Source organism: Bombina bombina, chromosome 2 (assembly GCF_027579735.1).
Source record: "Bombina bombina isolate aBomBom1 chromosome 2, aBomBom1.pri, whole genome shotgun sequence".
Taxonomy (NCBI): domain Eukaryota; kingdom Metazoa; phylum Chordata; class Amphibia; order Anura; family Bombinatoridae; genus Bombina; species Bombina bombina.
The window spans coordinates 705,374,771-705,388,296 of NC_069500.1; the positions used below are offsets into that span (position 1 = coordinate 705,374,771).

General features: G+C 38.1%; 1 protein-coding gene across 1 annotated transcript in view; it reads left to right on the forward strand.

Moving 5' to 3' along the window:
• The window catches only part of ECPAS (Ecm29 proteasome adaptor and scaffold), a 304,008-nt gene that overhangs the window by 38,642 nt on the left and 251,840 nt on the right, over window positions 1-13,526 (forward strand). The window contains exons 6-9 of the mRNA XM_053702690.1: window positions 720-891; window positions 11,162-11,301; window positions 11,640-11,721; window positions 13,152-13,271. Coding sequence (XP_053558665.1) covers window positions 720-891; window positions 11,162-11,301; window positions 11,640-11,721; window positions 13,152-13,271 — 514 coding nt within the window. The remainder of the gene's footprint in view (window positions 1-719; window positions 892-11,161; window positions 11,302-11,639; window positions 11,722-13,151; window positions 13,272-13,526) is intronic.

Consider the following 13,526-nt stretch of genomic DNA (forward strand, 5'->3'; position numbering starts at 1 on the left):
TTGGTGACAATGAGTTTGACATATTATGACCAAATCATTCAGAAAACAAACTAATTTCAAAGGGATCACATACTTTTTCTTGCCACTGTAGTTGATGAACATCTCGGAAGCGATTATTTACTTGAGACAAGTCTTAAAGAACAAAGCATGTTTTGTAGAAATGGTGCAGTTTGACAAAAGTCATGTGAATAGTAAGTAAGGAACTAATGAGAGAAGAGTATTTGTAGAAAAGAACAGATATATAGCAGAGTTCAGTGTTAGTGAGGGCTTTGTATGTTGGGGTCAAGTTTTTAGTGTAAGCCAAAGGAGGGATTACTTGAATAATATAGTAGAGTAAAAGAGAGGGCTCATAAATGCAATGTGTGATGCAAAAGGAGGACATGATCCCTATCCTCAGGTCTACATATGTCCAATACACACAGAAAGAGAAGTCAATAGCTTGTTCTATGGTGATTTACCACCTGGGAGAAGCCTGCTTTTTCGGGCTGGACTGACAATGTTAGGCAGGATTAGACTGATATACTTCAGGAAAGTTCTCCTCTGTGAAATACACAATTGGGCTAAAAGAAGCTTCTCCCAAGTGGTAACCGGCCATAGAACAAGCTACTGACAGACTGCTTCTCTTTCTGTACCTACATATACCCAATAAGAGAACATTTTATATATAATTTTACCATTTTCTGTTGCTTGTTGTACTAATATCAAATAATCTTGTTTAGTTTTGTGCTTACTGAGCCACAGAGTCGTCAAAGTGCACAATCCGGGCAGGGGTCCTCAACTCCAAGCAGCGCTGGTGGTGTTGGAATCCCTCAGCCCCCTCCAGGCCTGAGCTTCTATTCAGCAAAACGTGTTATAGGAGACAACCCATGGACAGCAGAACAACTAGAGCAGGTAATATGTCAAAACATATTATATATATATATATATATATATATATATATATATATATATATATATATATATATATATAACAATAAATACTTGGTTATAAGAGCCCATCAGTTTTAACATTGTGATTAAATGCTAAATCTGAAATATTGCGTTGTAACCTTACTTAGTATAATTGCTAAACACATCTGCTCTGTGTGCATTGTGGGTCACTTTTTTTTTTTTGATCAGAAATATATATTTATTGGCTTCAACAATGTTGAAGTGGGGAAAGTATAGAAAGGCTGATGATATTAGAGAGAAGACTCATACATAATGTGAAAGAGTAATATGCTTTTATATTACCAAGCATTGAATACATGAGACTACATCCTAACTAAAGTTAGGAAACAAAGCGTTATTTGAAGCACAAAAAAGGCCAGGGTCACTTGCGTAAGAAACCAATTAACTTATACTTATACTGTTTTTTTAAGGTCTTTTTAAAACATGACCCTGAGATCAAAACATGTATTTAACCTCTCGGCTACCAGGAATTTCCGAGGAAAAACTTGCCTAAAATACCAGAGATTATTTTTCTCATCAATCCATTTAAACAGAAATACATTTCATGCCATCATTTTGCCGCCAATTGCGATCATGTATACAAAATTGTTTTAATTTTCTCTTGTTAAGTGTATCCAGTCCACGGATCATCCATTACTTATGGGATATATTCTCCTTCCCAACAGGAAGCTGCAAGAGTCCACCCACAGCAAAGCTGCTACATAGCTCCTCCCCTAACTGCCATTACCAGTCATTCTCTTGCAAGTCTCAACATAGATAGGAGGTCGTGAGAGTCTGTGGTTTTTTATACTTAGTTTATTTCTTCAATCAAAAGTTTGTTATTTTTAAATGGCACCGGAGTGTGCTGTTTATCTCAGGCAGTATTTGGAAGAAGAATCTGCCTGCGTTTTTTCTATGATCTTAGCAGACGTAACTAAGATCCAGTTGCTGTTCTCACACATTCTGAGGAGTAAGGTACTTCAGAGGGGGAATGGCGTGCAGGTTTTCCTGCAAATAAGGTATGTACAGTAAAATATTTTTCTAAGGAATGGAATTGACTAAGAAAATACTGCTGATACCGAAGTAATGTAAGTACAGCCTTTAAATGCAGTGAAAGCGACTGGTACCAGGCTGATTGATAGAGATATATGCTAAGGTATGTGCAGTAATATATTTTTCTAAGGAATGGAATTGACTAAGAAAATACTGCTGATACCGAAGTAATGTAAGTAAAGCCTTAAATGCAGTGATAGCGACTGGATCAGGCTTATTAATAGACATACATACTCTTATAAGAATGTGTTTTAAAACGTTTGCTGGCATGTTTAATCGTTTTTTAACATATGTTTGGTGATAAAACTTATTGGGGCCTAATTTTTCCACATGGCTGGCTTAAATTTTGCATAGAAACAGTTATAGGGAAGGTAATCCACAGCTCAGCTGTGGCAGTTTTGTTGTGTCTGTTTAAAAAAATGTCGTTTTTTTTTTTTTTTTTTTTTTTAATCTGTTTTTTGCATTAAGGGGTTAATCATCCATTTGCAAGTGGGTGCAATGCTCTGTTAACTTATTACATGTACTGTAAAAATTTCGTTTGATTTACTGCCTTTTTTCACTGTTTTTCAAATTTTGACAAAATTTGTTTCTCTTAAAGGCACAGTAACGTTTGTTATATTTGCTTGTTAACTTGATTTAAAGTGTTTTCCAAGCTTACTAGTCTCTTTATTAGTTCTAACATGTCTAACATAGAGGAGGCTCTGTGTTTATTATGTTTAAAGCCATGGTGGAACCCCATTTTAGAATGTGTACCAGATGTACTGATTTCATGTTAAACAATAAAGATCATTTTTTGTATTTAAAAACATCACCAGAGGATTCTGTCGAGGGGGAAGTTATGCCGACTAACTCTCCCCACGTGTCAGACCCTTTGACTCCCGCTCCAGGGACTCACGCTCAAATGGCGCCAAGTATATCAATGGCGCCCATAGCGTTTATTTTACAAGACATGGCAAAGGTTGTGTATAATACACTGGCAGCAGTATTAGTCAGACTACCTGAAATTAAAGGAAAGCAAAACAGCTCTGGGGGTAGATACAGAGCATACAGACGCTTTAAGAACCATGTCTGATACTACCTCACAATATGCTTAGTCTGTGGGTGATATTTGTGACTCAGGGAAGATGATTTAACCTGATTCTGATATTTCTACATTTAAAATTTATGCTTGAGAACCTCCACTTGTTGCTCAGGGAGGCTTTAGCTGCTCTGAATGAATGTGTACAATCGCAGTGCCAGAGAAATTGTGTAGACTGGATAAATAATATGCAGTGCCGGTGTGTACTTATGTTTTTCCAATACCTAAAGAGGTTTACTAAAATTTTTCATAAGGAATGGGATAGACCAGGTGTGCCGTTCTCTTCCCCTCCTATTTTTTAGAAGAATGTTTTCTAATAGTTGCCACCACACGGGACTTATGGCAGACAGTTCCTAAGGTGGAGAGAAGAGTTTCTACTCTAGCTAAGCGTACCACTACCTCTGGCGAGGACTGTTGTGCTTTTTTAGATACAATGGATAAAAAATGTTTATTCAACAAGGTTTTATCCTGCAGCCCCTTGCACGCATTGCTCCTGTCACTGCTGCTGCGGCGTTCTGGTTTGAGTCTCTTGATGAGGCTTTACAGGCTCCATTGGATGAATATATTTGACAAGCTTAGAGCACTTAAGCTAGCCAATTCCTTTGTTTTCTGATGCCTTTGTTCCTTTGACTAGACTAACGGCTAAGAATTCTGTTTTTTACTATACTGGCGCGCAGAGCGCTATGGCTTATATCATGGTCAGCTGTCGTGACTTTAATAAATAAGCTACTTAACTTCCCTTCAAGGGGCAGACCCTATTCAGGCCTAGTTTGAAGGAGATTATTACTTATATCACTGGAGGAAAAGATCATGCCCTTCCTCAGGACAGGTCCAAATCAAGGGACAAAAAAGGCCTAATTTTCGTGCCTTTCGAAAATTCAAGGCAGGTGTGGCATCAACTTCCTCTAAGGCAAAATAAGAGGGAACTTTTGCTCAGTCCAAGGCGGTCTGGAGACAACCGGACCTGGAACAAAGATAAGCAGGTCAAGGAGCCTGCTGCTGCCTCTAAAACAGCATGAGGAACGGACCCCTATCTGGTAACGGATCCTATAGGGGGCAGACTTCATTCTTCGCCCAGGCGTGGGCAAGAGATGCCCAGGATCCCTGGGCATTGGAAATTATACCCCAGAGATATCTTCTGGATTTCAAAGCTTTCCCCCCCAAAAAAGGGGAGTTTTTGCCTTTTACATTTATCTGCAAACCAGATAAAGAAAGAGACATTCTTGCATTGTGTACGTGACCCATTCAGTTCCAATAGAGGAACAGGGACACAGTTTTCCTCAAATCGGTTTGTGGTTCCCAAGGAAAGGAAACCTTCAGACCTATTTTGGATCTAAAAGATCTTAAACAAATTCTTTAGAATTCTATCATTTAAGATGGAAACTATTCGTACCATCTTAACTATGATCCAGGAGAGTCAATAGAGGACTACAATGGATTTGAAGGATGCTTATCCTCACATTACGATGCATAAAGATCACCATCGGTTTTTCAGGTTTGCCTTTCTAGACAGGCATTACCAGTTTGTAGCTCTTTCCTTTGGGTTAACTACAGCCCCTAGAATCTTTATGGAGGTTCTGGGGTCACTTTGGCGGTCCTTAGGCCGCGGGGCATAGAAGTGGCCCCTTATTTAGACGACATCCTGATACAGGCGTCAAACATCCAAGTTGCCAAGTCTCATACGGACGTAGTACTGGCATTTCTGAGATCGCATGGGTGGAAAGTGAACAAGGAAAGAGTTCTCTATCCCCAATATCAAGAGTTTCCCTCCTAGGGATTCTGATAGATTTTGTAGAAATTAAAATTTACCTGACGGAGTCCAGGTTGTCAAAGTTTCTAAATTTCTGCCGTGTTCTTCATTCCATCCGCGCCCTTTGGTGGCTCAGTACATGAATGTAATCGGCTTAATGGTAGTGGCAAGGGACATAGTACCGTTTGCACGCCTACATTTCAGACCACTGCAACTATGCATGCTCAGCCAGAGGAACGGGGATTACACAGATTTGTTCTCCTGTTAAATCCGGACCAAGAAACCAGAGATTCTCTTCTCTGGTGACTATCTCGGGTCCATCTGTCCAAGGGTATGACCTTCCGCAGGTCAGATGGGACAATTGTTACAACAGATGCCAGCCTTTTAGGTTGGGATACAGTCTGGAACTCCCTGAAGGCTCAGGGATAGTGGACTCAGGAGGAGACCCTCCTTCTAATGAATATTCTGGAACTGGGAGCGATATTCCATGCTTTTCAGACTTGGCCTCAGTTAGCAACTCTGAGGTACATCATATTTCAGTCGGACAATATCACGACTGTGGATTACATCAACCATCAAGGGGGAACAGAAGTTCCCTAGCAATGTTAGAAGTCTTAAAATAATTCACTGGACAGAGACTCACTCTTGTCTAAAAGCTATCCCTATCCCAGGTGTTGAGAACTGGGAGGCAGATTTTCTAAGTCGTCAGACTTTTCATCCGGGGGAGTGGGAATTCCCTCCGGAGGGGTTTGCACAAGATCAAGCAGGAGAGTGCTTTGGTGCTTTTGACAGCGCCTGCGTGGCCACGCAGGACATGGTATGCAGATCTGGTGGACATGTCATCCTTTCCACCACGGTCTCTGCTTCTGAGACAGGACCCTCTACCTCAGGGTCTTTTCAACCATCTAAATATAACTAATCTGAGATGGACTGCCTGGAGACAGAACGCTTGATGTTATCAAAGCATGGCTTCTCCGAGTCAGTAATTGATACCTTAATACAGGCATAAAAGCCTGTCTCTAGGAAAATTTAACATAAGATATGGTGTAAATATCTTATTGTTATGAATCCAAGGGTTACTCATGGAGTAAAGTCTGGATTCCCAGGATATTATCTTTTCTCCAAGATGATTTTGAGAAAAGGGTTGTCAGCTAGTTCTTTAAAAGGACAGATTTCTACTCTGTCTATTCTTTTGCACAAGCGTCTGGCAGGTATTCTAGACGTTCAGGCATTTGGTCAGGCTTTGGTTAGAACCAAGCCTGTGGTTAAAAATGTTGCTCCGCCATGGAGCTTAAAGCTGGTTCTTAAGGTTCTTCAAGGAGTTCCATTTGAACCTTTTCATTCCATAGATATCAAACTTCTATCTTGGAAAGTTCCTTTTTGGTAGCTATTTCCTCGGCTCATAGAGTCTCCGAGTTATCTGCGTTGCAATGTGATTCTCCTTATCTGGTTCTCCGTACGGATAAGGTAGTCCTGTGTACCAACCTGGGTTTTTACCTAAGGTGGTATCTAACAAGAATATCACTCAAGAGATTGTTGTTCCATTCTTGTATCCTAATCCTTCTTCAAAGAAGGAACGTCTATTACACAATTTGGACGTGGTTCGTGTTTTAAAGTTTTACTTACAAGCTACTACAGATTTTCATCAAACATTCACCTTGTTTGTTGTCTATTCTGGACAGAGGAGAAGTCAAAGGACTTCAGCAACCTCTCTGTCTTTTTGGTTAAAAAGCATAATTCATTTAGCTTATGAGACTGCTGGACAGCAGCCTCCTGAAGGGATTACAGCTCATTCTACTAGAGCTGTGGTTTTCACTTGGGCCTTTTTTAAATGTGGCTTCTGTTGAACAGATTACAAGACGGAGTCTTGGTCTGCGTTTCATACTTTTTCAAATTTAACAAATTTGATACCTTGCTTCTTCGGAGGCTATTTTTGGGAGAAAGGGTTTTTTACAGGCAGTGGTAACTTCCGTTTAAGTACCTGCCTTGTCCCTCCCATCATCCGTGTACTTTAGCTTTGGTATTGGTATCCCATAAGTAATGGATGATCCGTGGACTGGATACACTTAACAAGAGAAAACATAATTTATGCTTACCTGATAAATTTATTTCTCTTGTAGTGTATCCAGTCCACGGCCCGCCCTGTCACTTTAAGGCAGGTAATTTTTCCATTAAACTACAGTCACCACTGCACCCTATGGTTTTCCTTTCTCTGCATGTTTTCGGTCGAATGACTGGTAATGGCAGTTAGGGGAGGAGCTATGTAGCAGCTTTGCTGTGGGTGGACTCTTGCAGCTTCCTGTTGGGAAGGAGAATATATCCCATAAGTAATGGATGATCCGTGGACTGGATACACTACAAGAGAAATAAATTTATCAGGTAAGCATAAATTATGTTTTTCACAAGCTTTGGGTTTCTCACTGAAATTATTTACATACCGCGTGTGCAATCATGACACAAATGGTTGTAAAAGCTTTTCTCATATCCTCTTTGTTTGGAAATAGCAGACATGTATGGCTTTGCCATTGTTTTTTGGTAATTGGGTCGCTAATTGCAGCTGCGCATCACACTTCTGAAATTCCCAGCAGTGAAGGGGCTAATTAGCTGATAAGGAAAATAGTATAGTAATGTAGGTTTTATCCTCCTACATCTCCCTGATCCCTTCCAAACTGCTCTCTCTACCCTCACCCACACTCATCTCACATTTTAGGTGCTGGTAGACAGTCTGCCAGTATGCAGTTTAGAGCTTTTTTTTTTTCCTGCAGTGTAGTGATAACTTCCCTGGTCAATCCCAAAACAGCTCTCTAACCTTCCCCTCTCCCACTAATGGAGGCCCAAACCCAATTTATAGTTGTGTTTTTTTTTTTTTTTTTTCTCTGTAGTTTAGTGGCCCCCCCCCTTCCATGTTCATTATTTAGGGGCCCCAATCCCATCATTTTTCTGTAGTGCAGCGCCCCACAGGGTGGATATCATTTAAATTACGATTTAAATCCCTAGCCAGTATAAAACAATAACATATTTCATTTTTAATGCTTGCCCCTGGGTTGATTGTGTGTACATCGATTTGCAGGGGAGCAATGGCATTAAAAGAACAGTAAAGTCAAAATTTAACTTTCATGATTCAGAAAGAACATGCAGTTTTTAACAATTTTCCAATTTACTTTTATCTAATATGCTTCATTCTTTTGGTATCTTTTGTTAAAAAGCATACATAGGTAAGCTCAGCAGCAATGCACTACTGTGAGCTAGCTGTTTATCACTGTCTCACCCAAAAGGTTAAGCTAGGCCTCAGGAGAGCACTGCTGCTCCTTCAGCAAAGGATACCAAGAGAACAAAGCAAATTTAATAATAAATGTAAATTTGAAATCAGAAAAATGTATGCTGTATCTGAAGCTCAAAAGTTTTCTTTCATGATTATGTCCCTTTTAAGGTCTACTTCCTAACTCTGTAAGTTTATTGTATAACATTTGTGAAGAAGGGGCATGTTATTTCTGCAGACACAAACTGTTTTGAGAACTGCAAATCCAATAATATCTGATATCTTCTAGATAGAAAAAGTGTGCAACATAATCTGACAGAAACCTCTGAGAGAGCATGACATGTAAATGGATTAATTGAATTAATTTGCAAAAAAAATAAACATTATAGCCATGAATATACAGCATCTTCCTATATAATTCAAAACTAATCTATATTTCAAGATGACAAAACTTTAAGATTATAATGTATGTTAAAGGGACACGAAACACACATTTTTTTTTGTCTTTCATGATTGAGAAAGAGCATGCAAATTTAAACAACTTTCCAATTTACTTCTATTATCTAATTTGCTTCATTCTCTTGATATCCTTGGTTGAAAAGCATATCTAAATATGCCCAGTGGCTGCACATAGATTTCTCATGTAATTGGCTCACCCATGTGCATTGGTATTTCTTCAACAAAGCATACTTAAAGAATGAAGCAAATTAGATAATAGAAGTAAATTGGAATGTTGTTTAAAATTGTATTCTCTATCTGAATCATGGAGCAAAAAAAATAGTTTTCATGTACCTTTTTAACCCCTTAAAGGGACAGTATACACTCATTTTCATATAACTGCATGTAATAGTCACTACTATAAAGAATAAGTTGCACAGATACTGATATAAAAATCCAGTATAAAACTGTTTAAAAACCTACTTAGAAGCTCTGTTTAGCAAAGGTAGCTGGAAAGCCCACAGCAAGTGGGAAATAAGACACTCCCCACTCCCCCTTTTGCATATGAAAAGACCCTTTACACAAACAGGAGCAAGCTGGAGTAGGTAGCTGATGGAATTCTCATAAAACTTCGGGGCTTGGTTAGGAGTCTGAAAAGTCTGACAATTTAAAAAAAACAACAACTTTATAAGCTATATGAATAGATCATCTACAAAACATTTATGCAAAGACAAAATGAGTGTATAATGTCCCTTTAAGGACCACAGCACTTTTCAATTTTATGACAGTTTGGGACCAGGGCTATTTTTAAATTTCTGCGGTGTTTGTGTTTAGCTGTAATTTTCCTCTTACTCATTTACTGTACCCACACATATTATATACAGTTTTTTCTAAAGATACCATTATTTTCATCATATCTTATCATTTACTATAATTTTTTTTTATAAAATATGATGAAAAAATTGGAAAAAACACACTTTTTCTATCTTTGACCCCCCAAAATCTGTTTCTAAATTTTGTCCTGTACCCAGTGTTTACATGTTCTTTGCTTTGTTTGCAAGTTATAGGGCAATAAGTACAAGTAGCATTTTTTTTTTCTTCAAAATTTGCATGTTACATTTTAACACTGATATCTGTCAGTAATCCCTGAATAACCCTTTACATGTATATATATTTTTTTGTGTAGACAACCCAAAGTATTGATCTTTGCCCATTTTGGTATATTTCATGCCACCATTTCACTGCCAAATGCGATCAAATAGTAAAAACGTTGGCGTTTTTTTTTATTTTTTCACGAACTTTAGGTTTCTCACTGAAATTATTTACAAACAGCTTGTGCAATTATGGCACAAATGGTTGTAAATGCTTCTTTGGGATCCCCTTTGTTCAGAATTAGCAGACATATATGACTTTGGAATTGCTTTTTGGTAATTAGAAGGCCCCTAAATGCCGCTGTGCACCACACTTGCATTATGCCCAGCAGTGACGGGGTTAATTAGGTAGCTTATAGGGAGCTTGAAGGGTTAATTTTAGCTTTAGTGTAGAGATAAGCCTCCCACCTGACACATTCCACCCCTTGATCCCTCCCTGACTACTCTCAAACAGCTCTCTTCCCTCCCCCACCTTACTATTGTCACCACCACCATCTTTAGTACTGGCAGAAAGTCTGCCAGTATAAAAATAAAGTTTGTCTTTGTTTTTTTTATTTTGTTTTTTTAAATTATAGATTTTCTGCAGTGTAGGATCCCCCCCCCTTACCATGCAACCTCCCTGAGCCCCCCAAACAGCTTTCTAACCCTCCCCCCGCTCACTATTTGCTGCCCATTTTTTATAAATATAAATATTTTTCTGTAGTGTAGCTGCTCCCACCCTCAATTCTCTATCCCCTGCCAGACACACATCCCTTTTTCAAAATAATTTTACCCCCTCTCCCACCACATCTTATACAAAAAATGCTCATATGAGCAGATTGCATGCTCCGGCACGCACTGGCGACTGAATTCACACTGCCTGCCGGAAGTTCCCCATCGATGGCCGCCCACCCGCCTCCCTGCAATTGCTCCCACCCACCAACGATTGCGGCCATTGATGGCCGATGCAGAGAGGGCCACAGAGTGTCTCTCTCTGCATCGGAAAGCTAAAAATGTTATTGCAGGATGCCTCGTTGCAATGACATGAAAGCGGGTGGAAGCGATCAGGATCGCTTCTATTGCTTGAAAACACAGGAGACGTACAGGGTACGTCCTTGGTCGTTAACGACCGTTTTTTGTAGGATGTACCGTGTACGTTGTTGGTCGTTAAGGGGTTAAATAGAAATGATATTTAGATAGCTTTTTCCTCAAAAAGCATTTTATTTAAAAAAACAAACAAAAAAAAAACATTCACTTTATACTCACAAATTGATTGCGACTAGCCTTGTTGTCTGCTGCAGACTCAAACCCAGATTGACTCCTCGAAATAAGGCAAATGGAAGTTGGAGTTTGGCTGCAAAAAAACAATTGTGGCAAACAAGATGTTTTGTTTTCAAAACTTTTAGACTTGGCTAAATAAAGCAGAAATGTATTATTACAAGGTTTTTGATGTCTGTTTAAATTGATGGCAGCTTGAACTACTTTTTCCTGTTGAGTTCTGACGTCACTTTGCTTTTATGCAGTGCAAGCTGGGAATAGTAAAGTTCCTTGAGGCTGAAGAGGTTCCAGAGCTGGAAGCCGTCATCCATTTGGTAATTGCATCGAGTGACACACGGCATAGTGTAGCTACTGCTGCAGATCTGGAGCTGAGGAGCAAGCAGAGGTAAGTCACACAAGCTTCATCTTGTTGCTTAGAAAAACATCTTCTTCCACAATTGTTTACTGGGATGAAAGATAAAGAGCTACCGCATATGCTGTTAAAATGATAATTTATTTGAAAAATAATACATTTTCTTTTTTCTTTTATTTTTTATGTGAAAACTCACAACACGTTTTTAGATTGGTTAACACATTTGGAAAATATAAAAGCAAATATGTTTTATGTACCTTAAATTCATTTTCTTGCACACCCTTCTCTAGAAAAAAAAGGAAATTTCAAATTAATTGCAAAAAATGAGAGGTAATTTATGTACATACTCACCTATAATTTTTTTTTTGTAGCTTAATTGATTGGAATGATCCGATTATTATTAACAAAATGTACAAAGTTTATCTGGGAGACATTCCACTTAAAACAAAGGAGGTAAGTGCTTATTTTCTGTGGAATACATTTTCTCTTAGTTTAATAGGGCATCATAATGCAGTTCTTGAATTCCCCTTAAAGGGTTTAAAGGGACTTGAAACAAAAATAGTTTTTTTCATGATTCAGATAGGGTGTACACATTTACTAAACTTTACTTCCATTACCAATTTCTTTCATTCTCTTGGTCACCTCGCTAAAGAGACTACCTAGATGTGCTGAGAGAGTGCGTATGTCTGGAGAACTGTACTGCAGCAGCTAAAAGCATTTGTGCAAAACTGCTGCTATATAGTGAGCATGCTCCTGAGCTACCTAGGTATGGTCTTAATTTAAAAATACATTTTTAAAGATTATTTTTTTTGTATGCTCTGAATCATGAAAAAGAATCCGTTTTATGTGCCTTTAATTAGGTGAAATATACTTTATTTTGCTATGCTCCCTTTCCTACAATTTATTCTGCACACTGACTGTTTGATCACAGTAGCAGCTCCTTTATAATGGTTCCTAATTGACTTCATTAAAGTAGATAAGATGGAGAAGCATTTAAAAGGGTATGTTTCTGGACTGCATAACAATGGCAGTTTTGCTAACAAAAGGACAGTTAATGCTTTTAAAACCATTTATTTTGTATGCAGACTTGGTGTTCCAAATAAATGTTTTATTATGATACTAGGCTTTATTAGAAAGAACAGAGGCACAGTGTGGTAGGTGGGAGATGTTAAAAATTGTACGCAAAATAATTCTATCTACCTTATGAGACAGCTGCATATGAACATAGTGAAAACAAATTTTGCCTAAACATTTGTGAAGTAAAAAGCTTTTTTATACTTTGTATTGTCTTGCCTGCTATTGCTCATTGGCTGGTGGGTACTGTCGGCTGATAGTCACTAGCATTGCAAATAATTGATTAAAGGGACATTAAACACAAAATAAATTATAAATAGAAATGGTACTTTCAAAACCAATATTCCACAGAGAATAATATGTATTTTTTAAAAATTATATTAGTTGATTAAATATTGAAAACATAAGTTTTAGTGTCCATAAAGCAATGGGCGGTGCCATGCTGTAACTTAGGTTTTCTTCTCTGCTGGAGCCAATCAGGGGCAGTTATAAATAGGTCACAAGAGGGGGCAACCAATAGCTGTTTGGAATATAGCAGTGTTTAAGTCTGGAGTCTTCTGTTCCACTTCTGATCGGAATTGGAAACCCCATAATTTTCAGAATTAGATTACAGGATTATGGAGACAAAATAAAGATTAAAAACATATTGCAAAGTTTTTTGTTTTGTTTTTTTTTTAACTAAATTATTAATTTAAAAAAAATCGATTACAATCTCAAAGTGGTTAATGTAATTTTAAAGTTCTTGTTCATGCCCCTTGTAGTCCCACATAATCCGTTTAATATGATGTTAATTTGTGCGTTATCTTTAGGGGAATTTGTTGAAGCCAGAACTCAAGAGAGATCCTGTCAGTACTCGTGTCAAGTTAAAGATTGTGCCTCACCTTTTACGATCCAGGCTAGCAGCAGAGTTATTTCCATCAAACATACAGGTAAAAGAAGACTGGAGTATATAGTGTAAGGTATCATAGAAATAGAAATTGCTGGTTATTCATGGTACTGGTTATGCAGTTACTAAAGTTTAAATCTGTAGCTGTCACTGACATTTATAAACATTTTGGTAACTAGTAGAAAGGGAAGTTTTTGACATATTGACTTAGGTAATTAATTTCACCAGTTGCTGATATTCTTTCTAATTATGAACTAAAATATTTGTGTATATTTGGGGTAAAGAAGGGCACTCACAG